The sequence below is a fragment of the Chelon labrosus genome, assembly GCF_963514085.1.
Source record: "Chelon labrosus genome assembly, chromosome: 1".
Lineage (NCBI taxonomy): Eukaryota > Metazoa > Chordata > Actinopteri > Mugiliformes > Mugilidae > Chelon > Chelon labrosus.
Genome location: NC_140337.1, coordinates 23,585,444 through 23,613,175, shown reverse-complemented (window position 1 = coordinate 23,613,175; position 27,732 = coordinate 23,585,444). Strand labels below are relative to the sequence as shown.

Sequence of the window (27,732 nt, the reverse complement as noted above, 5' to 3'; positions counted from 1 at the left end):
AGCTCTGACGGCTAATGTGTAGGAAACCACCTGATGTATCATTGGAGGTGTGGTAATGATGACAAGAGCTCTGCGGTGGGTTGTAACTCTTCATTTAATTTCCTCGTAGGCCTTTAACCCTACTACTTTATTCAAATTATGTTAAATCGTGTTAAATGTTCAGAAAATATCTGAACTCTAGATGTTATTCACTGGCATGGACTTCATTTGAACCGGTAGCTCACTAAAGTTTTTGGAAAAAAGAGAAGTCTGAGGGACGTCTCCATACCTCTCCCCTTTGTTGTCCAGGTAGACCGGCTGTCTCCTGTCTAATAACTCTGTGCTGACAGATACAGTCAAACCCTGAGTGTCCCAAAGCAGCCCTTTGCTGCTGAGAAGACTAAAGTTTAGGCAGAAACTTTAAACTGTCCCTTTGCAACAGTATTTCAGCCATCACCTTGCTATATTTGCACAACTCATTTTACTTAATTTTAGTTAAATATTCTTACATTCCCTACGCCTAACCACCAAGCCCTTAATGCAACTCTACATATGGTATGAATAAACATAGTTGCACACTTGATATAGCTCGTAATTATAGCATCTGATGCAGACCTATTTTTGGGTTAGGGTTAATTTATGGTTAATTTATTATTGGCAAATTGAACATGTTGAAAATTACACCCATCACCACCGTCCTAATATTGTGTAGGTCTCCCTTGTTGCCTCCAAAACAGATGTGACTCATCAGAGAATGGACATGGGCCTTCTGAGGGTGTCCTGTGGTGTCTGGCAACACAGTGTTCTTAGTGTGGATCATCCCACAGATACTTGATCAGTTTGGGATCTTGTGAATTTGGAGGCCAGGTCAACACCTTGAGCTGTTCTTCATGTTTTTTGAGTTGTTCCTAAACCATTACGCTGCTGCCATCAAGGAGTTATTAGGACATTATTAGGAAATCATGGACTTGTCTGCTTGTTATTGATAAACTGGCGAATCTACAAATATCCCAAATCCTAAATCTGGCCAGGTCATGTGGCTTCCTCAGGCTCAGGCCGCACATGTGAGCAATGTTCGAAGTATGTTTGTGTTCACTCGTTATACTTCCTGATACAGATTTGTCCGTTTATTTTCTTTTTTAGGTGTTTGACTGCCATTACCTGGCTGATGAGGTGAAGTACGTCCACAATGGCTGTCCATTGTTAAAGGAGGACACTGTCAAGCTTCGCCTGTACAGGTACGACACCAGAATGCCTTAAAGGGAGCTATTATCACATTTTTTGATAATACTCCACACTAAGATTAATTATTTTGTGATCTGGACCAGGTTCACAGAGACAGAGACGCACATGGAGGTGTTTTCTCTTCACGTGGACATTATGGAACCAGAATGCAGTATCATCAAGCTGGGGCCCAAGTCCCTGGAGGTTCACGAGTTCTACAGCCTCTCCGATGCCGTCGATGGCAACGTGGTGTCCTTCCACTATGAGAGGAGGTCTACCCTGGAATGCAGTGTTCACCTAAGTAGCCATGACTCCCACCTGCCAGCCCACGGACAACTGGTCACCGGAGAGCCAGAGAAAGCCACCAAGAGAGGGGACGAGCCAGAGAGCTTCATTCCCCTACGTCAGCAGCTGGGTAAACCATGCAACTAGTTGTAAATTCAGATTCCTTGAGCCTACCCAAGAGTATATTGAGTATCTGAATTTGTAGCCACCTCAGGCTCAGATTTCTTTGCTGGTAGGAGCAAGGCTGTTGTAGCCCATCAACCTCAAGGTTCAAAGTATTGTAGATGTGCACAGTTGTAGATGGTGGTTATCTCGTGGTCACTTTTGCCTTTTTCGTCGCCTCCAGCCATCGTGGTCGTCCTCTACTCACAAATCGTTTAAACCCTAACCCCGACTGCACAACTCTTTGCTGTTCGTTCCGCTTTCAAGGTGCAGTTCACCTGAGGTTTGTGCATAACTTCTGCAATGCTGAGTACGAGATTTGTTTGATTTTCAAACTCGGCTAATTTAATTTTAAGGTAAATGATGAAAATGAGTCTTGGTGCAAGGACAAATGTCCGAGGGTTTGCGTGACTTAGCCGGAATGAATAACTGGGTAACACACATACCCATAGACCCATGGAAACAAGTCTGTGGTTGAGAGGTTTATAGCTGGAAAGCAGACTCTGATTGGGTTGGAGTAAAATTTGGGGTATATAAAACTGTGTCATCTGCATATTGTACTATCGTGGCGTTGCACTGGAAAGCAGGTTTGACTTAACATGATGCCATCTGGAAGTCACACTCAAGTGAAATAATGTAATATGTAAAACCAGAGTCACAGTTGGTTTATCTCTGCGCGGTTGTGTCATTTTTCAGATAATAAAGCCAGAGCGATGTGTAAATCTGAAGATTGCCTGAAGGGTCTGAAGCTAGTGAAGTTCACCAAGATTTCCTGTGACGACTTCCTGATGATGGGGTTACGGTATCAGCACATAGACCCTCCATCTCCAGACGTAGACTACATCGCAATCAGACTGGACCTCAAGGACATTAGAAGTGGCAGCATATATAAAGTAAGTAGCTCAGTCTTATTTTATCTGATCTTTAAAGTAAAACTATTGGTTTTGCTGACTCATGTTTTATCGGCATACGTTTGTTACGATGGTACTAAGAAGTCTTTTTATACCATGGTGTAGTCTGAACAGGCCTGGATTCCGGTTCGTATAGTTGGTGCCATGCCCAACCAGCCTCCAAAACCGTCCTTCATGTCCATGTTCATCCTGGAAGTAGACCAGTTCATCCTAACTCCCATGTCCACTGCTACGCTGGACGCCGAAGACGAGGAAACTCCCAAGCACCTTCTGGTTTTTAACATCACTAAACCTCCAGCGGATGGGTTCATCACCCACCTGTCCGACCACACGCGCCCCATCACCTCCTTTACGTGGTTTGATCTCAATGACATGCTCATCGGGTATCAACCTCCGAACTCCTCGCATACCCAACGTAGGAATTACGAGGTAGGAACATCCCTTTTTTGTGGTACATTCTGTGTTGTAGCTGGCATCTGAAACCTTGTTTTTCTACGCAGGTCGAGTTTGAGGTTCATGATTTTTTCTTCGAGAAGAGCCTGTCAATGACTGTTCACATGTCAGTAAGGAACGCAGACACAAATGCACCCAGAGTCTCCTGGAACATGGGTATGTCAACAAAGTCCTATTAAAGATGCAATTTACCCCGACTACCAACACTGTCATTTTCAAATTGTTTGTTGTTACTGCCCTCATCAACTTCATCAGCTTTTAGCAGCAAGCAGCTAATTTCAATCACTCCTCCATCAGTCCTTTAGAACTGAAGCTACTTAGAAGAAACGTCCTATTGCTTTTCTTTAACGTGATCTCCAAGTTAATGTCTGAACTGCCTGCTAAGCATCAGTCATTCGTTCTTTGAACACATTAATGTTTCTGAATCTCCCATCTTTGATATTCTCCAGACTTATCCACCACTCACTACATAACTTTAGCCAAGTCATTTTCTAAGAACATTTTCTGTCTTGTAGGTCTCAGCCTGTTAGAGGGTCAGTCTCGTCCGATCACATGGGAGCAGCTCCAGATAGTGGACAATGACAACCTGAACGCTGTCCGTCTCATCACGGTGGACGGACTTCAGCATGGACGACTGACTGTCAGAGGTATACTGACGCAAAACTGTATGCACTCACAGACTAAACGACATGTCCCCGGTTCTATATGGTTTCATCTGTCTTTTGAAACCACTGACGGGCATGCAGGTCAATTTTGGGGAATAGTTCTGACCTTTGATGGTATAGCAAATTGTGTTCCACCAAAGACACATGCCATGTAATCCAGTAATGAGACTGGAATCCTTTGTAGACACATTCTATCTCATTTGCATAAACAGTTTAAAATATCTTGTCTGGTTAGTAACCAAGCTACCTAGTATGCTAATTGACAACTGGATAGCCACCTGGCTTTGGGAGCAGATGACTGTTTTGGTATCTCTGCTGGTTGCAAATTGATATTGGTCTGGACCAAGGACTCATATTTGGCTTTTCATTAGCTAATTATTACACTTTTGTATCTATAATAAGCTTTAAAGTTGTTGGTAGGTGGATCCTTCTACCTTTGAGTAATGCTTGGCTAGCTACTTCCCCCTGTTTCCAGAGCTTAAGCTAATTTATCCTGTTGCATGGTTTGGCTATTAAATTATCTTATTATTCATTTGTTCATTCATTCATTTGCTGCCGCTTGTCCTCTGGAGGGTTGCCAGTCTCAGCTGTCGTTGGGCGAGAGGCGGGGTACACCCTGTACAGGTCACCATTCTATTGCAGGGCTAACACAGTCAACCATTCACACTCACACCTACGGCCAATTTAGAATCACCAATGAACCTAACGAGCATGTCTTTGGATGGTGGGAGGAAGCCGGAGTACCCGGAGAGAACCCACGCAAACACAGGGAGAACATGCAAACTCCACATAGAAAGGCCCCAGTCGGGGATTAGAACCCAGAACCTTCTTGCTGTGAGGTGGTTAGCACTGTGACAAATTATCTTATTGTATACAATAAAAATAACAATTTAAAAAACTTTTTTTTTTGTTTGATGGCAACTTCAGGTGGAAAGGGATTCATGTTCACAGTCAAAGACATCAAAGAGGGCGTTGTTCGCTACCACCATGACGACAGCGACTCCACCAAAGACTTCATCATCTTTCGCATCGCCGATGGCCGCCATCAGACTCGACACAAGTTCCCCATCAAGATCCTCCCTAAGGACGACAGCCCTCCTTTCCTCATCACCAACATGCTGCTGGAGGTCTCCGAGGGCCACATGGCTCTGCTGAGAGGTTCCACTCTTCAGGCCTCTGACATGGACTCCAGTGACGACTACATCCTTTTTAACATTACCCGCCCCCCACAGGCAGGAGAGGTCATGAAGATCCCAGGGCCAGGGCTCACAGGTCAGTAGTGGTTGGTTGCAGCACTGGAACCCGAACTTCAATCCTTTCAGTAAAACTCTCTATGATATTACACCTAGAACAGTCGGTTATCTCGTCATACCTTGCATCTGTTTACATTTTATCCATTTGTTGGTCTTAAACCAGGTTATCCTGTCAGCCACTTTCTGCAGAAGGACCTGTCTCAGTCCATCATCTTCTATAGACACCTTGGGAACGAGGTGTTCGATGATTCCTTTGAGGTGGTGCTATCGGATTTCCATGAACCCCCCAACCTGTCAGAGCCTCAAGTGGGTAGTAGTAACCAATCTCTGAAATACATTTTTGTGCTTGATACAGTATCTCAGGCAACGTAATGGTGTCTTCAGGTGGTGATGGTGCACATAGAACCCGTTCCAGACCAACCACCTAAGGAGGTTCCCGGTTCCAGTCGATGTCTCGTGATCAAAGAAACAGAAGTGGTTCATATAACGCGGCAGCATCTTCACTTTGTGGACCAGGAGTCGCCGGACAGTGAGCTGACATACACCGTCACCACTCCACCTTTCTACACCGGCCCTCACAGGTTATACACCCTCGCCTTCGAAGATCACGCTGCGGTAAAACCTTCAGTTTGACCTACGCCTTGTTTTTTTCCAATGAACAGGAGTCCAGATGCAGGGAGGTTGTTCCTTGTCGACAGCATACCTAAATTCACCAAGGACTCCAATGCACCAGTGTTGAGGCTCTTCACGCAGGTAAACATTTTTTAATTAATGTTTTTTATTTCTTAGTTATTAATGTAGTATAAACTGATCAGCCACAACATTATGACCACTGACAGAAGAAGTAAATAACATTGACCATCTTGTGACAGTTCAATGTTCTGCTGGGAAACTTTTGAACTTGGCATTCATTGGTGTGGATGTTACATGTAGCACCCACCTAGACCAGATCAGGCACCCCCTCCCCATAGCACTGACACTCCTTGATGGCAGCAGTCATCCCCAGCAGGAACACTTTAAAAACAACTAAAAAAAAAACATGAAGAAGGTGTTGACCTGGCCTCCAAATTCACTACATCCCAAACTGATCAAGTATCTGTGGGATGATCCATAGAGGCCCATCCCCTCAAAGGCCCCCCTACTAACAAGATTCTGTTACCAGACACCACAGCACACCCTCAGAAGGTCCATGTCCATTCTCTGATGAGTCACAACTGTTTTGGAGACATAAGGGAGACCTACACAACATCAGGAATGTTATGCCTGATTGCTGTTTTTATACTGGCTTCTTTGTTCTTGCATAAAACCACAGGGGACATGACTTTAGTTCCGATTGTACTGCGTGCAAGGACAATAAAGGTCGTCTTCTGTTTTCAGCATGCCGTGAACTTCATGAAAGTGGCTTACATGCCTCCAAACATGGACATCGGCCCTTACCCCCAGCATATCCAGTTTGTTCTCTCTGTTACCAACCACCTGGGCAAAACGATCACCGGGATCTGCTTTAACATCACTGTAGTGCCGGTGGACAACCAGCCGCCACAGGTACAAATAAAAACAGTCTCACTTTTATCTCGTTTCTTAATAGTGGATATGTAGAAAAAGTGTGGGTGCATTCTGTTTCAGGTTATCACCAACCCACTGGCTGTAGACGAAGGAGGGGAGTGCTGGCTCGGCCCCGAACACTTACTGGTGTCGGATGTAGATTCCGTGGAAGTGGCCATTTGGGTGGAGCTTCAGGGCGAACCACAGCACGGGGCTCTGCAGCTGGGCGGGCTACATCTAAAACCAGGCCAGACCTTTACCCTGCAAGACCTGAAAAGCCTTAAAGTTAGGTCAGACATCCAACATCAGTCCTTTCCTCACGTCACAAGGGATTTGAAGGGTTGAACTGGCAAAATAACTGACTTCTAATGCGAATTATGTTTGTATTTTGTAGTGTCTTAATGTGTATACAATGCAGTTAAACTGCAATAAGGCTGCAATAATTCTGTCCCGCTCTCTGGGACGTCTGTTTTATCTTCATTTCATTTAATAAAAGTCTGGTACACCCTTCAGAGATCATAACAACCGACAATAAAAGTGATGAGAATTAAAATTATATATTAAAAGGCTGTAACAGAAAATTAAACGGGACCAAGAACAATTCCTTGAGGTACTCCAGATTTTAAAAAAATCAATAAATGATCCAACAAATCAAAACAGATACTTCTCTTAACTCAACAGTGATGAGATTATTGTTTTGTACCTTCTGGAGTGTTTTGTTCTCCCCTTACGAAAGCGTTGTAGCCTTATTTTGCTGAACAAATTTTGTCACCACTTTTATAAGTTTATTTGTTCATACAGGTACAATCACGACAGCTCAGAAACTACAGAGGACCACATTGAATTCACTGCAACCGATGGCACCAATGCCGTCCATTTTATCCTGCACGTGAAGGTAATCGCTGTCATTTGAGAAAACCTATTACAGTGCAAACTGTGAATATCCGGCAGCAAAAGACAGTAATGAGCGTGACGTAAAGCATAAAAATAAACTGATTCGCTGCTTATTTCCAGGTAACGCCTATCAACGATGAAGTCCCAGTGGTGGTAGCTGGTCTGAAACCAGTCCTCAGCTGTGCAGAGGGACAGGAAATAGTCATCACAGCAGAGTACATCTACGCTACTGATGCAGACAGCGACAACAGCAGCCTGGCCTTCTTGATTGCCCGGCAGCCGTATCATGGCGTGGTGCTGCGAAACGGTGTTGTGGTTGATCGCTTCGTTCAGGCAGACATCACCGCAGGGATCATCACCTACAAACACACAGGTAGATATAATGGTGGTGTATTGACCTCATGGTGACAACCAGACTCCAAGAAGCTGTGGTTGCTGCACAAGTTGCTCACAATCATGGATTGTCGTGAATCAAAGCATTAGAGAATGGACATGGGCCTTCTGAGGGCGTCCTCTGGTGTCTGGCAACAGGATGTTGTTAGTGGGGGGAGTTTGAGGGGAGGCCTCTGTGGATCATCCCACAGATACTTGATCAGTTTGGGATCTAGTGAATTTGGAGGCCAGGTCAACACCTTGTGGTGTCTGGCAACAGGATGTTGTTAGTGGGGGGTGGGGCTTTGGGCCGGTGTAGTTGTTTCTGTTTGTTTTCAAGCTGTGCTTTTTCATGCATGCTTTAAAAACGCTTCTTGTGATTGTTTTCCTAGGACTAGAGATTGGACTGTCCCCTCGCCACGACACCGTCACCTTTGTCATTTCCGATGGGGACACAGAGACCTCGGCTTTATGCTGCGGTGCAGGGAATCCCATCAGGACCAGAGGCACGTCTCCGGTACGAGACAGTCTGCCCGTGTACGACCTCCAGATCACAGTGTTTCCTGTCGACAGCCAACCCCCCTCACTAGCTACAGGTGGGCCATTACTAAATCAACCACCTTTTCAGGACAATAACTAACGCGCACAGGGAGCAGGTCCTCTTCCATGGAGCGCTGACACTTTTCGAAAGAAGCCAAGAAGAGTCTCAAGAAAAGAACAAGATGCCACGGTATCCAATAAACTGACAATTTAAAGGGATTATAAGGCATCATTTTTAAACATGATTTATCCTATTCTTGTGTGCAGGGGACATCTTTATGGTGGATGAAGGTGGGACTGCCCCAATTACTGTGTCTCATCTGAAAGCCTCTGACGTAGACACAGTCCTGGATGAACTGGTGGTCAATCTGGTTTCTCCACCCCAGTTTGGCTACATTGAAAATGTCCTTCCCAGTCCTGGCTTTGAGAAAAGCAACACAGGCATCAGCATAGGTATACGCCATCATATGCATTATTGTATTGTACATTAAGCCACCAATAAAAAAGTAATGTGTTTTCTGCAGCTTCTTTTTCGTACAACGACATCATTGAGGGTCACATCAACTACGTCCAGTCCAGACACCAAAGGATGGAGCCCACAGCGGACCAGTTCATGCTCTGCGTGTCAGACGGCAAACACAGCTCTGCCCACGTCCCCTTCTACATCATCATTAACCCGACCAACGACGAGGTCCCGGAGTTTGTGGCTCGCAACTTCACAGTAAGTCTCGCCACAATCCCCTCGGACTTTGCGCAAAGCACGCGGTCATACGTTCTCTCGCTTCCCTGTGTGATGAGGTACGAGAAGGGGCCATGAAGCAGCTGGACCTGTCGGTGCTGCACGCGGTAGACCTGGACGTCCCCAAGAACAGCCTGATTTTCAGCGTTGTGAGACCTCCTCAGCACGGCAGCATCGTCAACCACGGTGGTGGGATACCAGTCGGCAAGAGACGAGAAGCCGTTCCTGAGTCCCCTGTGGTCGACTTCACCATGACGGATCTCACAAATGGTACTTTTCACATGTCAGTATTAAAGCAGTAACGTGATTGGTTATATTCACATGCTTTTTAAATAAATCCACCGGTCAAATATATCCTTAATATAGCAATATTGGCCAAGCTACAAAACGAGACCCAGCTTGTAAAATCATTTTTTTAATGGGTTGTGCCCACTACTACATCTTCAAATAAACTGCTATCATCCTTCTCCCACAGGTATGGATCTGATGTACGTGCACGATGACTCCGAGAGCACGGAGGACAGTTTCGCCATCAAGTTGACTGATGGCAGGCACCAGGTCCACAGACGGGTGATGGTCAAGGTGGTGCCAGTCAATGACGAGGAGCCTCGTGTCGTCAGGTCAGATGAACATCTCTGTTTCTTGTTAAGTCATCACATGATCTGGAAAAGAAATGAAAAAGTAAACCTTGGGTCAATTGTGTGTGGCCTCCAGGAACGTTGGACTGGAAGTGGAGCCGGGGGAAACCAGGCTTATATCCAGCGTTACGCTATTTGCAGAGGACAACGACAGCCCCTCTTCAGATCTCATGTATATATTTGAGAGTGTCCCGACCCAGGGGCTTCTTCAGCTTAAGGTTTGTGCGGTGCCATAAAGTCTTGGTATCGCAGTATATCCCCTCTTAGTTTATCTGCGTTAAATAGGGAAATACAGAATCCAATGAAATGTCGTATGTATTGTTTACAGTTTTCTGACACCTTATCCAGAATATTTTCATTCATTTATGTCAGCATGCCCCAAAACTACCTGTGTCAAATAGTCAAGTAACAGCACCCTCTAGTGGCTGTAATGATTATGGCAGGAGCAAAGGAGCAACCCTGATGGCATTGGGGTGGATGGATGGGTCAACACAGCATAGGACTTCTTTCAAACTGATAGTTAGCTTTTGTTTTGTTTAGTTTTTTGCTAACCCCTAAGCCCAACTTTAACCCATTTAAAACCAAATGTGTCCCCGGCAGCGCATTTTGGATTACCGTAATTACATCACCGTTTACGCCATCAGAAAAATTGTTTCAGAAAGCTAAGACTGCCAATATGGTGTTGTTACGGTAATTTTACCTGTGCCTCACCTCCTGGAAGGTTATTACACTCTTATAACGTGCAGTACATGCCTGATATTTCAGTAATGGTAATGATGCTGCATTGTTACGGAGTATCTGACAATGTGTCAAAGGTTTTTATTACCTTAAAGTTCCTTAATCCCTAATGAAGTATGTATTTAACCGAAAACATAGTCTTTCCCTAAACCTTACCTAGTTGTTTTTCCTGCCTAAACACAGTTAAATCTTCTCCGTTCTCTTCATTTGTTGCTATAATAATTACGTTGTTATTTATTTTCTACTATGAGTTTAAGGTGTGTCTTTTGCATAACTATCCAGACTTCAGAGTTGTTGCAAATTCCCGTGTTAAACTGGTGAATGTAACCCGCTGGAAACTGTGTGAATTGAAACTGCTTAAAGGACCGTCTCTCATATATCTTTTGCTTCTTAAGCTGTCACTGTGAGCACTGGCCTTGCACTGTGCCCCTAACTCTTAACCAATCCCGTCCCAGGAAAGTCGCGACTGGGTGACTCTGACAGCCGGGAGAAACTGCACCCAGGAGATGGTGGACATGAACCTTCTACGCTACACACACACCGGCGTCCACGCGGCTAAAACGCAGGATTTCTTCGTCTTCCACTTGCTTGACGGAAAGAATCAGTCACCTCCGCAGCACTTCCAGATCTCTGTCAAAGATCTAGAAAAAGGTAGTGGATCAAATCCTCAATTTTTGGACTTTGGTTTGGATGAAAGTGTCTACATGACTGCAAGTTTCTTTCTTCAGCTCAGTGTTTCGGAGTCAAAGCATTGTGACCACTCAGATAAAGGGAATGTCATTGATTATATGTAATGGTGCCAAGATCTGGGCAATTAGAGGGTAGGCAAACAGTCTACCCTGAATTAGGGGACGACCCAAACTGCATCTTCCAGCACTTAAAGGAGCTGCTGCTAAGGTTTCGGTGCCAGATGCTACAGGGAACCTTCATAGTCCTTGTAGAGTCATTGTCTTGAAAGTTGACGTGGTGGCATAAATGGACCGATAGGGCAGGGCATGTCATAATGTTTTGGTTAATCAGTGTATACTCGCCTAATCCTAAATGTAACATAATATTTAATTATTTAATTGTGCTTTCAGGGAACATTGCCATTTTTGTGAAACCTGTGAACGTCAGCCGAGGCGACCGCGTGGTTCTCACCACGGACGTGCTCCTGGCCACGGACGGCACCGACAAGCCGGAGGAGCTTCTGTATGTCGTCACCCACCCACCGGCCCACGGACACATCGAGTACATCAAGCATCCCGGGCTGGTCATCTCCACCTTCAGCCAGATGGACATAGCGGCGAACCTCGTCGCTTACGTTCACGACAACCAAGCCAGCGTGCCCACGGAAACCTTTCAGTGAGTCCTGAGATGAAGACCGTCTTGCTTTTTTGTAGATTACAGGGTCTAGTCCCGCAGTACCTTAAGTGAACCTTAAAGGGGAGCTACTGTTTTTTACAACCTGGACCTTATTTCTGGCATAAAATACGGTCGTTTACTCACCCATATAACTTTTGTGTAATTTGTATTCCTTCGGGAGATAATTAGAGCAGCGTATATCCATATAGTGGAAGTGACTGGGGCACCGAAATGCAGCCTCTAAATAACGCATTATCTGCCGCGAAACTCGTTTATTTCGCCAATATTTCAGCTTGTTTACCTGTAATTTGCTACTGCAATGGTCCGTCCACAACCAAAAAAATGGTTGCAAAAAAACAATCACAAATGTTGCAAAAAAAATAGCAGTAGTAAATTACAGGTAAACAAGCCGGCAGGTGCGCGCGGCGCTCAGAGATGACATCGTCCAGGTCAGAAGATATTATGATGATAACAGCTAACTCCGGACTTAGTGGGGAATAGCACTAGCATACAATAACAAAATATTGGTGAAATGAAAGAGTTTCGCGGCAGATAATGCGTTATTTAGAGGCTGCGTTTCGGTGCCCCAGTCACTTCCGCTATATGGTTATACGCGGATGTAAATATCTCCCTAAGGAATACAAATTACACAAAAGTTATATGGGTGAGTAAACTACCGTATTTTATGCCAGAAGTAAGGTTGTAAAAAACAGTAGTTCCCCTTTAACTGTTGGTCAAGATTGATTTTCTCCAATAACAATATGATCCATTCAATTTCAGTTGCAATTTAAACAATACTCTTCTTTCTACATATTCACATTGATAACATCAGCCTAATACCCAGTCTGTTGTATATTTCGGCAGGTTTGTTGTGAGTAACGGCAAAACGAGCAGAAATGGGAGTTTTGAGATCGGGGTGGAAATGGTGGATCGCGTCCTGCCGTCTCTGTCCTCCAACAAGGGCCTCACTGTCCCCCAAGGCTCTTCCATGATCCTGGGCCCCGACTGCCTGTCCATGTCCGACCCTGACACTCCACCGGGTGCCCTGACCTTTGTCCTCCTGCAGCCTCCTCAGTACGGCAAACTGGTCGTAGCCGGCACAGCGCTGACCACCGGTTCGAACTTCACCCAGAGAGATTTGAAGGAGCTGGTAGTGGCGTACAAACACGACGGGGGGCCATCACAGATCGACCGATTCGCCTTTACGGCCTCTGACAGTACCAATCGAGGGTTCCTGTTGGATGGGCGTTTGCACACGGAGCCTGTGTTCTTTACTATTCAGGTAGGCGATAAAGGGGATGTACAAGAGTAAATCATCGTCATTCACCTGCTTCTTCTCTGCAGGAAGCTGATTTAACAAGATTTTTCAATGTTCAAATAGTATTGTTTTATTCACATTATTATTTAAAGTGAATTTATGTTGCTAAATTATACCACAGAAAGCAGCAGTTCTCACTTTTTTTAATGATGTTACTCTGAGATCACAAGTTAGTTAGTTTTCTCTTGGTTTCTAATGTTTCCATAAAACGAAAGCTGTTTCCTCTTGTCACTCAAACAACATCATAACATTTAAATCTGACATCTTGACAAACAAATTGACATATATTTTACATATTTCATGGAAAAAAAAAATAGTAAAATTAAACCGAGCTAGCCAGGAGTCGATCCTAGAATCTTCTGATCCGTAGTCAGACGCGTTATCCATACGCGCCAATAGCCCACGTAAAGCCATGCCTCCTTTGTTCATTTTAAAACAGCTCTACTAGTTGTGCTGGAATATATATATATTTTTTTTTTTGGTGCAGCCAGACGTTGGTCGCCATATTTGTTGCATTTTTCCCACTTTTCCCACACAAACTCTTCCCATATTCTCGAACATATCTGCCTGTGAGTGGTCATAATGTTATGGCTGTTTCACAAAATCAATTAAACTTTTAAATAAAATGTTAAATAGATAATGTGGGTGGAAAAAATAAGAAGGGATGCAGCTGGGGATGCTTTATTTTTCCAACCTCAGATGTGAGCTTCTTACTCAGACTTTCTTGGTCACAGTAGTTTAGTCTGTACATGAGGAAACCATCTTCTTTAATGTGACGCTGACTTCACCAAGCCGTGTATAATTTCAGATCAAGCCTTTGGATAAGTCGCCTCCGGAGGTTGTGAAGCTGCTCCCACTCTGGAAGGCCGAGCTCTTGGCCGACGGCCGGTTTGGGATTTTTCTGTCTTCTCGAGAGCTGAAGGCCCGGGACAGCGACAGCAGAGAAGAAGAACTGATGTTTTGCGTCGCTCGTCCACCGTATTTTGGTTACCTGGAGAACATTACCACAGGTGGGGAGGAAGAGTTTTGTTTCCGTCTTTGCTTCAGTTTTTCAGTTTAACTTTCACCTTTGCTCTTTGCAGGTAGTTTTGTGCCACAGCGCTTCTCTCAGGTGGAGCTGAACAAAAGAACCATCGTCTACATCATCAACCCGGACAAGGAGACTCTCTCAGACAGCCTGGAGTTCAAGGTGTCCGATTCTCTGGGCAACACGGGGCCCTCTCACATGTGAGGAAAAAGCAGTAACACACATTTTGTTTTAATTGACCAATGGAACAAATGGCTTAGTCGTCCCCATGCTTGACCTTGTCTTTGCAGACTTGAGTTCAGGTGGTCCAGTGTGGAGCTGTCTCAGGCCGAGTACTCTGTATGCGAGGAGCAGGGAGCTATCGCGCTGGACGTTATCCGAAAGGGGAACTTAGCGGAGTCGTCGTATATCACCGTCAAGGTCAATGCTGCGATGAGTATTTCCAAAAAAGCTCCACACTGTACAGACTGTGGACTGCTGAGGAGTTTGCTTCATCAAACTGGTTTCCAAATGTGTTTCTGCGCAGGTAAAGGAGGTGACTGCAGCCGCTGGGAAAGATTTCATCGTAAACCCTTCTTCGCTCATTCAGTTTGACCCAGGTAGGTTCTTATTATTAGAGGAGAGCTGGCATAATGCTGGTTAGCACTGACGCCTCACAGCAAGAAGGTTCTTGGTCCTAATCCAGGCTGACTGGGGCCTTCCTGTGTGGAGTTTGCATGTTCTCATTGTGTCTCCATGGGTTCTCTCCGGGTACTTCATCCTATGGAATGAATTTACTATCATAATGCAAGAGCATTTTAAATTGATTCGAGGGCAGGATTTATCGATTTCATTCTCAGATTTTGTGATATTATCTCTCAAAACTCTGCTCTCGCTCTCAAATTTGCTCTGCGCTCTCAAATTTGCTCTGCGCGTGCTCAAACTGTGTCCACACACTCGGTTACGATGCTGCTCGCGCAGATTTCCTGCGCTCACTCTCCAGCTCTCTCTCTTGCTCTCACGGAACATGTGCGCTCACGAAACTCTGCTCTGCTCGCGGATCTTTGGTGTATCAACGCTGTCAACCAATAGAAGGCCGGCTGGTAGTGACCAATCAGATGATCCCTGTTTGTATACGGTGCGTTGGCTGTTTTTCAAAGAGCGTCGCATACGGGCGGGCACTCTTTCAACAGGTTTTATCCACTCCCTACCCCCGGGGCAGTAATAAATGTGATTTCTTTTATTTGTTGGACCACTGTTCGAATAAACTATCATTCAACACATACAAGAGCGTCCGAGCTTCTCATTAAAATGGCTATATTGTATAATAATAGCCGCATCGAACACTGTTCTTTGCGGTGTGCTGGTGCAGAAAACAATGTCACCATCCTGAAGCTAGCGGGACGGACAAAATGGATCGGCGGCAAAGCCAAAGTGCTCAGGCAAGTTATTTTTAAATTCATTTTGATGAAAACTGTAAACAGTTTATTTGCTCATATACCTGGTATTAAACATGCATGGACACCATACGAAATATATTTAGATAACCCAAACATCATGCTTATTAATGACTTAGCCAGTGACTTATACTTACAAACTATGTTAAGTGGATGCTATATCCTCATCAGGAAGTGATGAGGATATATGATCAAATAAACTGTTTACAGTTTTCATCAAAATGAATTTAAAAATAACTTGCCTGAGCACTTTGGCTTTGCCGCCGATCCATTTTGTCCGTCCCGCTAGCTTCAGGATGGTGACATTGTTTTCTGCACCAGCACACCGCAAAGAACAGTGTTCGATGCGGCTATTATTATACAATATAGCCATTTTAATGAGAAGCTCGGACGCTCTTGTATGTGTTGAATGATATTTTATTCGAACAGTGGTCCAACAAATAAAAGAAATCACATTTATTACTGCCCCGGGGGTAGGGAGTGAATGAAACCTGTTGAAAGAGTGCCCGCCCGTATGCGACGCTCTTTGAAAAACAGCCAACGCACCGTATACAAACAGGGATCATCTGATTGGTCACTACCAGCCGGCCTTCTATTGGTTGACAGCGTTGATACACCAAAGATCCGCGAGCAGAGCAGAGTTTCGTGAGCGCACATGTTCCGTGAGAGCAAGAGAGAGAGCTGGAGAGTGAGCGCAGGAAATCTGCGCGAGCAGCATCGTAACCGAGTGTGTGGACACAGTTTGAGCACGCGCAGAGCAAATTTGAGAGCGCAGAGCAAATTTGAGAGCGAGAGCAGAGTTTTGAGAGATAATATCACAAAATCTGAGAATGAAATCGATAAATCCTGCCCTCGAATCAATTTAAAATGCTCTTGCATTATGATAGTAAATTCATTCCATACATCCCACCGTCCAAAGACATTGGTTAATAGGTGATTCTAGTCCTGTGATAGACTGGAGACCTGTCCAGGGTGTACTCCGCCTATCGCCCAATGACACCTGGGATAGGGTCCGTGCTCAACTTTTCGGCCAGTTTGTGCTACTTAGCAGTTGAACAGTTGTATTACAATTGAATAGAATATATTTTTTTGTCATTCTAAAATTGCAGTCCATACAGAGCAAAGGTTAAACGCAATAAAATATGATAAAAGACAATGAAATATAATATGAAATATAAGCTAACGCACACACACAGACATCTACATTCGGCAGTTATTGCACAATCTCTTAAGAAATTTAGGCTTCAGCAGAATTTAATACATTAATAGCATTATATCTTCTGTATTTTAGGAAGTGCTCTGTCAAGTTTGAGATGATAACACTAATCAAACAATTGCCCTATTGCAAATAAGAGTAAAAAAAAAGCAGAATGGGGATGCAAAATTACACAAATGTGTGTTTAAAATTGTAAATGCAGTGCATCATAACCGTCCACACAGGAGTGTCGAAGCGGAGCTGGCAAACTGAGATCATCCAAGATCAACTGGAGGAGGCCGAGGAGACGTTTGAAGTGCTGCTGGTCTCACCGGTAGGCGCCGTAATTGACGGCATCAGCAAGGCTCGACTCACCATCAGGGACTCGGGAAGAGGTAACAAAAAAATAAAAAATAAATGTAGTAATGTGTTTTTGCCACAAGATGGCATTTGCTGATTAAAAAACTCAAACATGCCACAGGTCAGTGCAGGTTAAACCAGGATCAGAGCGCTCCTGTTCTCGGAGGAAAGGAGATCCGGTCCGACACGTACCCCCAACACGGCTCCATCCAGCTGGAGAAACTTCCCCTCGGCACAGAATCCGTCATCTGGGCCCGTGGAGACGGCCTCCCCGGGCCGGGTTCAAGCCTCCCAAAAAAGAAACTCAGAGTCGTGGGCAATCCAAAATCAGTGAGTGTGTCTCCGATGCATTTGATTTCACGCTTAGTCTCTTCCGTTTTTTTCTTCTTTGCACCATTGCCTTTCCAATTTTTGCATTTCAGATCGCACCGTCATCAGTTTTCCACAACGGGACGGACATAGTTTACACCGTAAGTAGCAGCCGATGCCAATGTAATGAAATTTCTGAGTCCAAAAAAGTCTTAACTCCTAACCGTCTCTTCAACTCCAGTATCACGGCATTATGCAAATGCAAGTAGAAGATGAGACCTCCCCCTCCAGAAAGGGCAGAAAGGCAAACATCCAGGTGGTCAGCAGGGGGGCGACGCTGCAGACGTCGGCGACGGAAACTAAGCCCAGACTGGATCCTCCAAGAAAGCACACAAGGCCTCCAAAAACTGGACCGACGAAAGGACACGTAAGTATAAAAAACTTTCACCAGTTTGGCATTTCGTTCAAAATCCTCCTGGGGAAAGGTGGTTGCTTGGTTTTATCTTTGCCAGCCAGTAGCAAGTGACAGTCTTTGCCGTCCCCCAGGCTACACCGGATGACTCCACCCCTAAGCCCTGTGTTCCAGAACTGATGGGCCTCCTTCACTTCAACCAAACCACCAATCAGCTCTATCACTGCAACGGCGTCTCCTGGAAACCTTGGGCGGCAACAGATCAGGTATTGCAGCTTCCGCAATGAGGGGAACCCATACCTGTGAGAAGAGAGTGCAATCACTTTCTGTGGGAGACGATTAAAAAGCCGGCAATGTTTCCATGTGACAGAATGCAATTTTAGCTTGGTTTGTTGTGCCTGAGAAGACTGTGCGCTTGTTACAAAACTAATTTACATCTGTAAAGTTCATTTTAAAGCAGAGTTATAGTTTTCAAGGGTTCAGATCGTCAGCATCAACAACTATATAGAACTGGGTGTCGTCTGCATAGCGACGCAAGTCCACATTCTCCTCATGGATAATCAAATGTGTTAACACTGTCATGGTTCTGTTTTTTTGTTTCCTCTGTTCATATGTTGAGTTTCCTTCATGTTTTTCAGTTTCATGTTTTATTTTGTTAAGTTCTTGGTTTCCTGTCTTGTGTCCCTTCCTGTATCTTCCCGCCTTTTTTGATTGTCTTCCCCGTCTTTATTGGTTTCACCTGTTTCTCGTCACCTGTGATTTCCCGCCTTTGTAATTGTCTGCCCCGCCCTGATTGTTTTCACCTGTGTCTCCTCTGACCTTGTGTGTGTCTGTGTATACATATAGTCCTGCTTTTCCCTTTGTCCTCTGTCGCGTCATACTGTTTTCTGTTTCTCTGCGTTCCCAGTGTTTACAGTCTCTAGTCTTGTCATGTTACGTTTTTGTCTTTTTGAAAGTTTTGATTTTTGTTTTTGGTTCACCTGCCGTCTCAGCAGCGCTTTGTGTTTCCTTTTGTTTAATTAAATGCAGTTTTCACCTCACCTTAAAAATCCATGACAAACACATATTGATGAAACTTAGTGGATCTAGGAAAAGAACTAACTCCATAAGGATGGAGAAGGAATCTTATTTTGCTCATGAACATGCAAAGCACTTTCTTTAAATGACAATGGCTGGTCAATTTGATGCCGTAGCTACGTAGGTTACGGAATCTATGTCCCGCAGTGAATTAAATGAGCCTTAACACCTGTAGTTACTGTTGGTAATGAATTGTAAGTGTGGTTTTATGCCACAGTCACAGAATTCTGGTGCAGAAAAACAAAGTGTAGTTTTCATAAAGAAGTCAGGTAATAACTAACCTTCCTGCAAGATCTCTCTAAGAAGCTGAAGGTGAGTTTTTAGAGCTCACATTAGCAGAAAGTCCAGTTTGTAATAATGCACATACACACATTTTGTAACCAGTGGGCTCAGTCACCGTTGCGTTACCTTATTTAGTGATTATCTTCATGTCAAATTAGTCGCTGTTCACCCGCAAACGTCTTCCTTTGAAACGCAGATGGTGAGCGCTCAGACGTGTCCTCGGGGCTGGACCTTTCACGGCGGCCATTGTTACGTCCTCAGCACTGAGCACAAGGTCACGTGGAGCGCAGCCAACAGGGCCTGCAGGGAAAGGTACAACTCAATATGTGTGTTTTTTTTTTCTTGGCGAACACAGATTGTGTGCACAGCAAGAAACTTTGCTTAGAGAGAGATTATGAGGCATTCATGGTCTTTCCTGTAACTGATGTCACACACCAAAGCGGTTTAATCTCATTTATATGCTAGATGTCAGGCAAACACAAGCTTTTCTTTACAGTTTTTTTCTTTCTTTTTGATGTCAGATATAAAGGAACCCTCGCCAGTGTTCTCTCTAAAGTCGATATGGGCTGGCTGTGGGACTTCAGTGGGAGAAAACCATTCTGGATAGGTGGGTATAAAGGCCACTTGTGACTTGCACTTTTAGTTTTCAAGGAAATAACCTGAGTCACAAGATGACCTAAAATCACACAGTTTAGTTTTACTTAAAAGCATTATGTTACGTTTGTTATAGCACTTTAAATCTTGTCGTAACGGTTTGCTTCGTGGGATTTTACAGCATAATGTCAGTTTAACTGCATTATTTATCTAGAACAGGGGTGTCAAACATACGGCCCCTGGACCAAAACCGGCCCACCAAAGGGTCCAATCTGGCCCGTGGGATGAATTTTCAAAGTGCAAAAATTACATTAAAGACACAACTTCTCAATAACATTGTGACCTATTCTCAATTTGTCCACTAGGGGTCGACACTGTTTTAGTAAGAGTTGTGGACATAACACAACACTGCTAGGTGGTTTAGGCTTCTATTTGACGACGTAGCTTCAGCGACAGTGCAAACCGTACGTAGACCTTAACGCCGTAGCCTGACGTGCACCTCCCCAGAAATTTAACTTTAAATTTATCAAGCGGCGACGCAGACTGCAAGAGCTGTGATTGGTCAGCTTGGTAGTAGCGTGTTTCCGCTTTAGTATTTCCTGCTGCTTCTTTGTTGCCGCAATTTTCGAATTGATAGTTTTGGAGCGAGCCAGACTGACGAGAACACAAGTATGACTGTCTCGCACCAGTGTAGGCTACGTACGTAGGTTATGGCGTCTAGTCCCGCAGTACTTTAAATAAGCCTTAATTGACCCAGAACTAAACAGTAGATGGCAGCAATGCACTGAAGTTGCACTTATTTATATTATGTTACAGCTTGAGATCAAATTGGGCTGTATGTAGCCCCCGAACTAGAATGAGTTTGACACCCCTGATCTAAAAGCATCGCAATCCCATTCTCGCCCTGAGATACTGTTATCATTACCCCTCCCCCGCCCCCCTGCAGTGTAGCATTTTAGCAGGATGCCTAACCATCTTTCGATCGTTCTCTTATTCCACAAGGCCTGAATGACAGGGAGGGTCGAGGGCGCTGGGAGTGGGCGGGCGGCGAGCCGGTCGGCTACACCAACTGGAGGAAGACCCCCCCTCGGCCCAAAACGGAGGGAGGCAAAAAGTGCGTCCTGGTGTGGAGGAGGGCAAAGTGGCAAATCAGGGACTGCAGGACGAGCAGGGGCCACCGCTTCGTGTGCTCGGTGAAGACTTGAATTCGGTTTTCAGAGGAGCTGCAGGAGGGAGGGGCGAACCTCGGGACATTTTAAAACGGACGGCGCTCCAAGAGGAGACGGCGGGAACCTGTGCTGGAACTTTTATGCTGTTGGTGCTTCACTGAGTAACTAAGAGACCTTGTTTACTCTGCATTTATTCAAGTTATCACTGAGAGTAATGTTACACAGATCCAGCAGGTTCACTCAGTTGTTTGTGGTGTTTTAATGAATGCGTCGACGTTGTGACTCTTTGTTTTAATGTATATTGTGTTTACACTGTAAAACTCATTTTAGTTCACGGTTACTAACGTAACAGCATCATAAGCTAGAAAAATAACTCCACATTCTTCCTTTGCTTTAGTGCAAATAACTTCCTCCTCCTTTGTATCTTCTTCCCTCTCGTTCTTCTTCTCATCCTTCTTCTTCTCCTCCTCCTCCCCCTCTTCTTCTTCTTCCTTCTTTTTCATTTTTGTCTTCTTCCTCCTCATCTTTCTTATCATATTCCTCCTTCCTCATCCCACTCCTCCCCTTTCTTCTTCTTCCTTCTTTCTCCTTTTCATCTTCCTCCTCCATCTCCTTCTCCTCATCCTTTTTCTCTCAACTTTTCTCTCCCTCTTCTTCCTTCTTTCTCATTTTTACCTTTCTCCTCCTCCTTCTTTTCGTCCTCCTCCTTCTCCCTTTTCTTCTCCTCCTTCCCCATCTACTTCTCCTCCTCCTCCCCTTCTTCTTCGTCATTCTTTCTCCTTTTCAACTTCCTCCTTCTTCTCCTCCTTTTCCTTTTCTTCCCTCTTTCTCATTTTTATCTTCCTACTCCTTCTCCTTCTTTTTGTCTTCCTCCTCCTTCATCTTCTTTTTCTGTTCCTCATTCTCCCCCTTCTTCTCCTCATCCTACTCCTCTCCATTCTTCTTCCTTCTTTCTCATTTTTATCTTCCTCCTCCTCCTCCTCCTTCTTTTCGTCTTCTTCCTCTCCTCCTTCACCATCTCCTCCTCCTCCTCCTTCATCTTATTTTTCTTCTGTTCCTCAATCCCCCCCCTTCCCATCTCCATCTCCTCGTCCTCTTCCCTCTCGTCCTCCTTCCTCCTTATTCTTCCTTCTTCTTCTCCCCTTGCTTTGCAAATTCATCCCATGGACCAGATTGGACCCTCTGGCGGGCCTGTTTTGGCCCACAGGCCGCATGTTTGACATCCCTGCTGTAAATATTCCCCAATTAATTTATGTTAAATCAAATATACCACATAGTAAAAGTGTACCGATCGGATTCTGTGTCCACAGGCAAAGAAATAATGGACGTTTCTGTTTAGTCACTGGAGGCAACAGGACGATACACAATGCACAGGCGAGGCTAATCCGAACGTATTTTTTGATTTAGTTAGTCTCTGTTACAATAAAAATTATGCTTTATTCAAAGATGAATAAACTGCAGGGTGAACCGGGTACTGGCTGCGTTAATTCCCTTCACAAACATGTTTATTGGTCGTGTAAACAGGGAAAAAACAACATCAGAATGAGCTCGCATTACAGAGTTAATGTCATTCGGGCGTCTGGGATGAGCAAAACAACATTCTTTCACCGATTACGAGCTTCCGTTTGGAGAATTCAACACTACAGAGGGTTGTTCAGATATGGGCCAGTGGGTCCTGTGAACCACAGGGCTAAGCAGTAAATGTGATTACCCCATCATGTGATCTACAGCCGGGGCTATGAAAGAGGGCTTTTTATTTGAGTTCTCAGAGGTTTGAGTGCAGTAGAAGAGATAACACCGGATCCTCAACAGCTCGGTGAGTCCCGCTAAAAGCTGAACACATATGCGTGCATGTTATGGGCATAGACTTATATCTGAGACAGCGTTTCACTAAAAGTAGCAGGTGAATTTGAAATATTTGTTGATTCCTGTTGTACCGTCTGGACCCAGCCTCAAGTGTACACCTGTAAAGTTTCAGACTTAGCCAAAGTAGTCAGAACATTTTTTTTGGTAGTTCCCTCTTGCACTTGGAGTCTCCAGGACCCTTGTTTATAAAGTCACAACTAGGAATAACCGTCCTTTGCAGCATTTAGAGCATCAGTTAGACAGGAAGGAAACCACCAGTGTTGAAAGAAACGGATCGTTTGCTATTTCTACAGGCATGTGGGCTATGAAAATTTAGTATTTTTTTGTACAAAGTTAAGACAGAGGGAATCTAAACCATAATAAAAGTGCATCTGGGCTTATTCTTTAATCGATTTCCCAATTTGGGAGCATTTATTTTTCACTTTAGTCCTCCCAAGTGCAAGGACTTTCAATCTTGAGGACCTTTCATGACCTTTCTCTGGTGGCATCAGCCATCTTCCATAGAGTGGCAGTATTTCAACGGTGGGTGATCGTGGGATGATCCTGTAGGTTCTACGTCAACTTAACGCAGAAGTGTAAACCGCCTATGAGAGTGAGATCAGATCAGGATGAGGTTAGCCTGCTAACAGCGGCGGGACTTTCCCTCTTAACATATTGGTCAACCGGCAAACATGTGAAAACAACTATTAGCGTGAAGGTTTGTGTTATTTTCTTGTTATTAACTATTTTATGTATGACGGGATTCAGAACGTTTCCCATTAAGTAAAAGGTCACAGTATTCCAGTATTTTTAGTCACTTCGAAACCCTTACAGTCCCGGAAGAAAAGGAAAACATTAATCCCAACCTTTGCTGTAATAATGTAGACTGACATCTAGTAATTCTGTAGAATTAAATGTGCTATGGTTAAAATTGCTCAAATCATCTCCTAACTTTTTTTTCTTTGCTTCGCTGTTTAAGGTCTGATCATGGTGTAGTCATCTGACTTCTAATCTTCGTCCTTACAAGTGGAGAGGATTACAGCGCTGGGGTTTATTTATTTATTTATTTATTTTTTCCGGTCATGGATCATCACACCTCAGGGCCACTCGGTCAGCCCAGCCACGCCTCAGGTTTTCAGTGGCTCTCTTTTGCCTACCAGGGCCTGACAGAAATCCCTTATGAGACCATATTAACACAGACAGAAACACTGGAGGTGCTGGACCTGAGTTACAATCTGCTGGATGAGTATCCTTTACTTAATGATGACAAGTTAATGGTATCTTGCTGTTGTTGAAATATCATGCAGGCAAAAGATTAGCAGTTAATTGAGGTTAATTTGTACCTTTTTCGCAAGAGATATAGCCGAGGTATATTTGCAGGATTTTTTTGATTTCAGATTTAAACGATTGTTTTTACATCTTTTTCTCAAATATTGTAACTTGATAAATTATTCCTTGTCAGTCTTGCTATAAAGGTACCACATTCTGTGAAAATGGTTGAGGGAAAAGGGTCCATGGGAAGGGATGAAAAGGGTCGGCAGGGATGGGATGAAAAGGGATGAAAAGGGGTTGAAGGGTTTGGGATGAAAAGGTGTGAAAAGGGTCGAGGTGATGGAATGAAAAGTGTTGAGGGGGTGGGATGAAAAGGAACAAAAAGGGGCTGAGGTGATGGAATGAAAAGGGATGAAAGTAGTCGAGGGTATGGGATGAATTGGACAAGGGCAAAAATGTTCGAGTGGATAAGACAAAAAGGGTCCATGGGAAGGGATGAAAAGGGTCAGCGGGTCTGGGATGAAAAGGTGTAAAAAGGGTTGAGGTGATGGAATGAAAATGGTTGACGGGATGGGATGAAAAGGGATGAAAAGAAGTAGTAGTTTTAGTGTGTTCTCCTTCATTCAGTCCTTATTGGAACCCGGCTCTACTGGGACGTCTGGAGAAGCTCAGCACCCTGATCCTGGATTGCAACAACTACACGTCCCACGTCAAGTTTCCCTACATGCCGAGCGTCACCACGCTGTGCATCAACAAGAACAAGATCAACAACCTGCCCGTGTTTGTGGAGGAGGTCCGGCGAAAGTTCCCCAGCATCAAGTGAGCCTAGGTTTGCTCTTCTTTTCTGCAGGGGCGCTGGGGCTAGTGCATGTACACAGTATGATTCTCATTCCTGCTCCTTTGTGCTTCTTTCATCCCTTCAACTGCAGGATCCTCAGTATGATGAACAATGAGGCAGCGCCTAGCTATTTCAATGGAGGAAGTCTGACACAGTATATAGACTACAGGTGAGCATCAACGTCCTACTTTTTCACCTTTTTTATCATTGGGTATATATTTAGAGCAGCTATAGCAGATATTTTAGACATGATTTATTTAAATGTGCATGTTGTTTGAGATTTCAACCTTTATGTTGTGAGATAAGATTGACAGAAATTGTAATTAGCTGTAGGTGTAGCTAGAAATACAGCCTTACCTAGTAGCCCCAAAGCCAAACCAACATCCCCACAAACAATCTTTGAGGGGATGGGCCTCTGTGGACCATCCCACAGATACTTGATCAGTTTGGGATCTCGTGAACTTGGAGGCCAGGTCAACACCTTGTGCTGTTCTTCATGTTTTTTGAGTAGTTCCTGAACCGCTTTTCTTTTCTGCCGGGGATGGCTGCTGCTATCAAGGAGTGTCATTGCTATGGGGTGGGGGTGCCTGGTCTGGTCTAGGTGGGTGCTACATGTCTAAGTAACATTCACACCAATGAATGCCAGGTCCAAAGGTTTCCCGGCAGAACATCGCCCGCCAGTGGTTTTAATGTTGTGGCTGATCATTGTGTGTAAAGTGTATACTGTACATTGCAGTAATAGCTACACAACTATATGCATAAAGAATAAATATGCGTAATATTTCACATTATAGCTTCAAGCCTCTTCTGCAGCAACTCCAGCCTTGCACCGTTTGATTCTTTTACCTGAATAATGGCGCCACCTACTGGCTCGTTAGCGCAAAACCACGCAAAATGTGGTTTGTGGAGCCAGAGGAACCTGTTTGAAACTTGTCAAGTTGCGTTGGTTCAGCTTCCAGTCTGATAATCCAGCATATCACTTTGGACTCTATGCCAAGTAAACAAACCAATGGCACATGGTTTAATTGTTTATTTAGGAGGATAAAAGGTTTTCAGATGTCTCTTTAATGGTGGACAATGCCACGGCAGGTGCACCACCACGTCAGACTTCCTCAGTGAACCTGAGTCCAGTGTTATTGAACCCATGTCACCCTGCAACACTGGCAACTCAGCTGCTTTTGCAACTTTCTGCAGAACTTGCTTTTCTGCTTTTTAAAAAAAAAAAAAAAAAAAAACTTCCTGAAAAATATCTGATGTGCACGCTGTCAACTCCACCGAGCTCATGTTCCAAATGCCACGCTGAACGCTCCTCGCCCGTGTTTGTTCGTTTGTTTAAGCGCTTTGTTTGTTGTCCCAGGCAGTACGTGATCAGCCAGATCCCGGGCCTGGAGATCCTGGACGACACGGAGGTCCTGGAGAAGGAGAGGGCGCAGGCCAGGAAGACCTACAGGCTGCAGCAGAGCGCTCGCGGCAGCAGAAAGAGGAAGGAGGACGCATCCAGGAAACACACGCACATGCAGAAAAAGCCAAACGTCGTCATACGGCAGTAGCATCTACTGTACGATGTCGCCTCAAAGGTGCCACTTCTATGCAACACAGGAAGCATTATACAGATTATACAGATAATATATATGTGTGTGTGTGTACAAACTCATGCATCGTGTGCTCTGACTCTGCTTCTACTGACATTACATTTTCTGTTTGTGTGTGATATAGTATATATATGAAGTCATATTAAAGAGTGACCTGTTTTAGATGTCTGCTGCTTTATTTTCTGGTTGGTGCAATTTAAAATTTCCTCTCTCCTCGGTCAACCTTATCCCTACGACTGGAGGGGTCTCTTCCAAAAGGACAACGCCTCCATCCAAAGGGCACGAGGTCGCCGACTGGTTCAGTGAGCATGAAGTGACGCGAATCACACGCTGTGCTCGTCACAGTCTCCTGATTTCAACCCAGCTAGACGCTTTTGGGGAGATTTATTTATTTTTTTTAGATCTGTTAGGCTGTGAACATACCCAGGCACAACATTACGACCACCACCTTCCTAATATTGTGCAGGTCTCCCTTGTGGTGACTCATCAGAGAATGGACATGGGTCTTCTGAGGGTGTCCTGTGGTGTCTGGCAACAGGATGTTGTTAATGGGGGGGGGGGGGCTTTGAGGATCATCCCACAGATACTTGATCAGTTCAGATGACGTCACTAATAAATACACAGTAGAAAGTAATGAAATCTATATTCTTGACCTGAATACTGAGAACAGAGAACTCATGCGCTACATACTGTGCGCTGCAGATATGTATAGCCTGTATAAAAACAGGCAGCACCTCAGCACCATCAATAGCGTGCTGTTAGATGGGAAAGTATGGCCAGGTTTAAAAAAAATATGGTATTTTTCTATGGATTAGCTAAGGGTTAGGGGTGGGGGAGGGCCCTCAGTGGATCGTCCTACAGATACTTGATCAGTTTGGGATCTAGTGAATTTGGAGGCCAGGTCAACACCTTGTGCTGTTCTTCATGTTTTTTTTAGTTGTTCCTAAAGTGTTTTTTGCTTTTGCCATCAAGGAGTGTCATTGCTATGGGGTGGGGGTGTCTGGTCTGGTCTTGGTGGGTGCGACATGTCTAAGTAACATCCACACCAATGAATGCCAGGTCTAAAAGTTTCCCAGCAGAACACTGAATTATCACAAGATGGTTTAAATGTTATTCACTTCTCCTGTCAGTGGTTTTAGTGTTGTGGCTGATGGGTTGATCCCTAACAATGATGGCGCCAGATTAGAGTTTGTCGCACGCTTTAGCTTCCTCCACTTCAGAGGTGTTTCCCACAAACAAGAACCGAAGGCCACGTGTGCTCACT

General features: G+C 44.5%; 2 protein-coding genes across 3 annotated transcripts in view; both read left to right on the top strand.

Annotated features, from left to right (window-relative positions):
* The window catches only part of frem1a (Fras1 related extracellular matrix 1a), a 28,430-nt gene extending 7,463 nt beyond the window's left edge, over positions 1–20,967 (top strand). Inside the window, exons 3-37 of one of the 2 annotated variants that reach the window (XM_084548496.1) lie at positions 1,123–1,217; positions 1,308–1,618; positions 2,347–2,543; positions 2,667–2,990; positions 3,062–3,170; positions 3,530–3,661; positions 4,607–4,951; positions 5,096–5,238; positions 5,317–5,513; positions 5,595–5,685; positions 6,310–6,477; positions 6,559–6,767; positions 7,279–7,372; positions 7,492–7,744; positions 8,136–8,339; positions 8,551–8,736; positions 8,808–9,004; positions 9,082–9,292; positions 9,498–9,642; positions 9,737–9,878; positions 10,854–11,049; positions 11,478–11,742; positions 12,607–13,024; positions 13,869–14,070; positions 14,143–14,287; positions 14,378–14,507; positions 14,614–14,686; positions 16,964–17,113; positions 17,200–17,408; positions 17,501–17,548; positions 17,629–17,814; positions 17,934–18,065; positions 19,355–19,470; positions 19,680–19,765; positions 20,755–20,967. In XM_084548496.1, the coding sequence (XP_084404622.1) occupies positions 1,123–1,217; positions 1,308–1,618; positions 2,347–2,543; positions 2,667–2,990; positions 3,062–3,170; positions 3,530–3,661; positions 4,607–4,951; positions 5,096–5,238; positions 5,317–5,513; positions 5,595–5,685; positions 6,310–6,477; positions 6,559–6,767; positions 7,279–7,372; positions 7,492–7,744; positions 8,136–8,339; positions 8,551–8,736; positions 8,808–9,004; positions 9,082–9,292; positions 9,498–9,642; positions 9,737–9,878; positions 10,854–11,049; positions 11,478–11,742; positions 12,607–13,024; positions 13,869–14,070; positions 14,143–14,287; positions 14,378–14,507; positions 14,614–14,686; positions 16,964–17,113; positions 17,200–17,408; positions 17,501–17,548; positions 17,629–17,814; positions 17,934–18,065; positions 19,355–19,470; positions 19,680–19,765; positions 20,755–20,957 (6,312 nt within the window). In that variant the 3' untranslated portion in view covers positions 20,958–20,967. Of the gene's footprint in view, positions 1–1,122; positions 1,218–1,307; positions 1,619–2,346; positions 2,544–2,666; positions 2,991–3,061; positions 3,171–3,529; positions 3,662–4,606; positions 4,952–5,095; positions 5,239–5,316; positions 5,514–5,594; positions 5,686–6,309; positions 6,478–6,558; positions 6,768–7,278; positions 7,373–7,491; positions 7,745–8,135; positions 8,340–8,550; positions 8,737–8,807; positions 9,005–9,081; positions 9,293–9,497; positions 9,643–9,736; positions 9,879–10,853; positions 11,050–11,477; positions 11,743–12,606; positions 13,025–13,868; positions 14,071–14,142; positions 14,288–14,377; positions 14,508–14,613; positions 14,687–16,963; positions 17,114–17,199; positions 17,409–17,500; positions 17,549–17,628; positions 17,815–17,933; positions 18,066–19,354; positions 19,471–19,679; positions 19,766–20,754 lie in introns of those variants that run through there. The other variant, XM_084548497.1, reaches the window with a different exon arrangement.
* A 1,631-nt stretch (positions 20,968–22,598) lies between these two features.
* On the top strand, positions 22,599–26,683 carry LOC311490808 (leucine-rich melanocyte differentiation-associated protein). The gene is made up of 5 exons (XM_084548518.1): positions 22,599–22,737; positions 23,746–24,012; positions 24,666–24,857; positions 24,968–25,045; positions 26,234–26,683. The coding sequence occupies exons 2-5, from the start codon at positions 23,849–23,851 to the stop codon at positions 26,424–26,426; spliced, it is 627 nt and encodes a 208-aa protein (XP_084404644.1). The 5' UTR covers positions 22,599–22,737; positions 23,746–23,848; the 3' UTR covers positions 26,427–26,683.
* Positions 26,684–27,732: the final 1,049 nt, after the last annotated feature.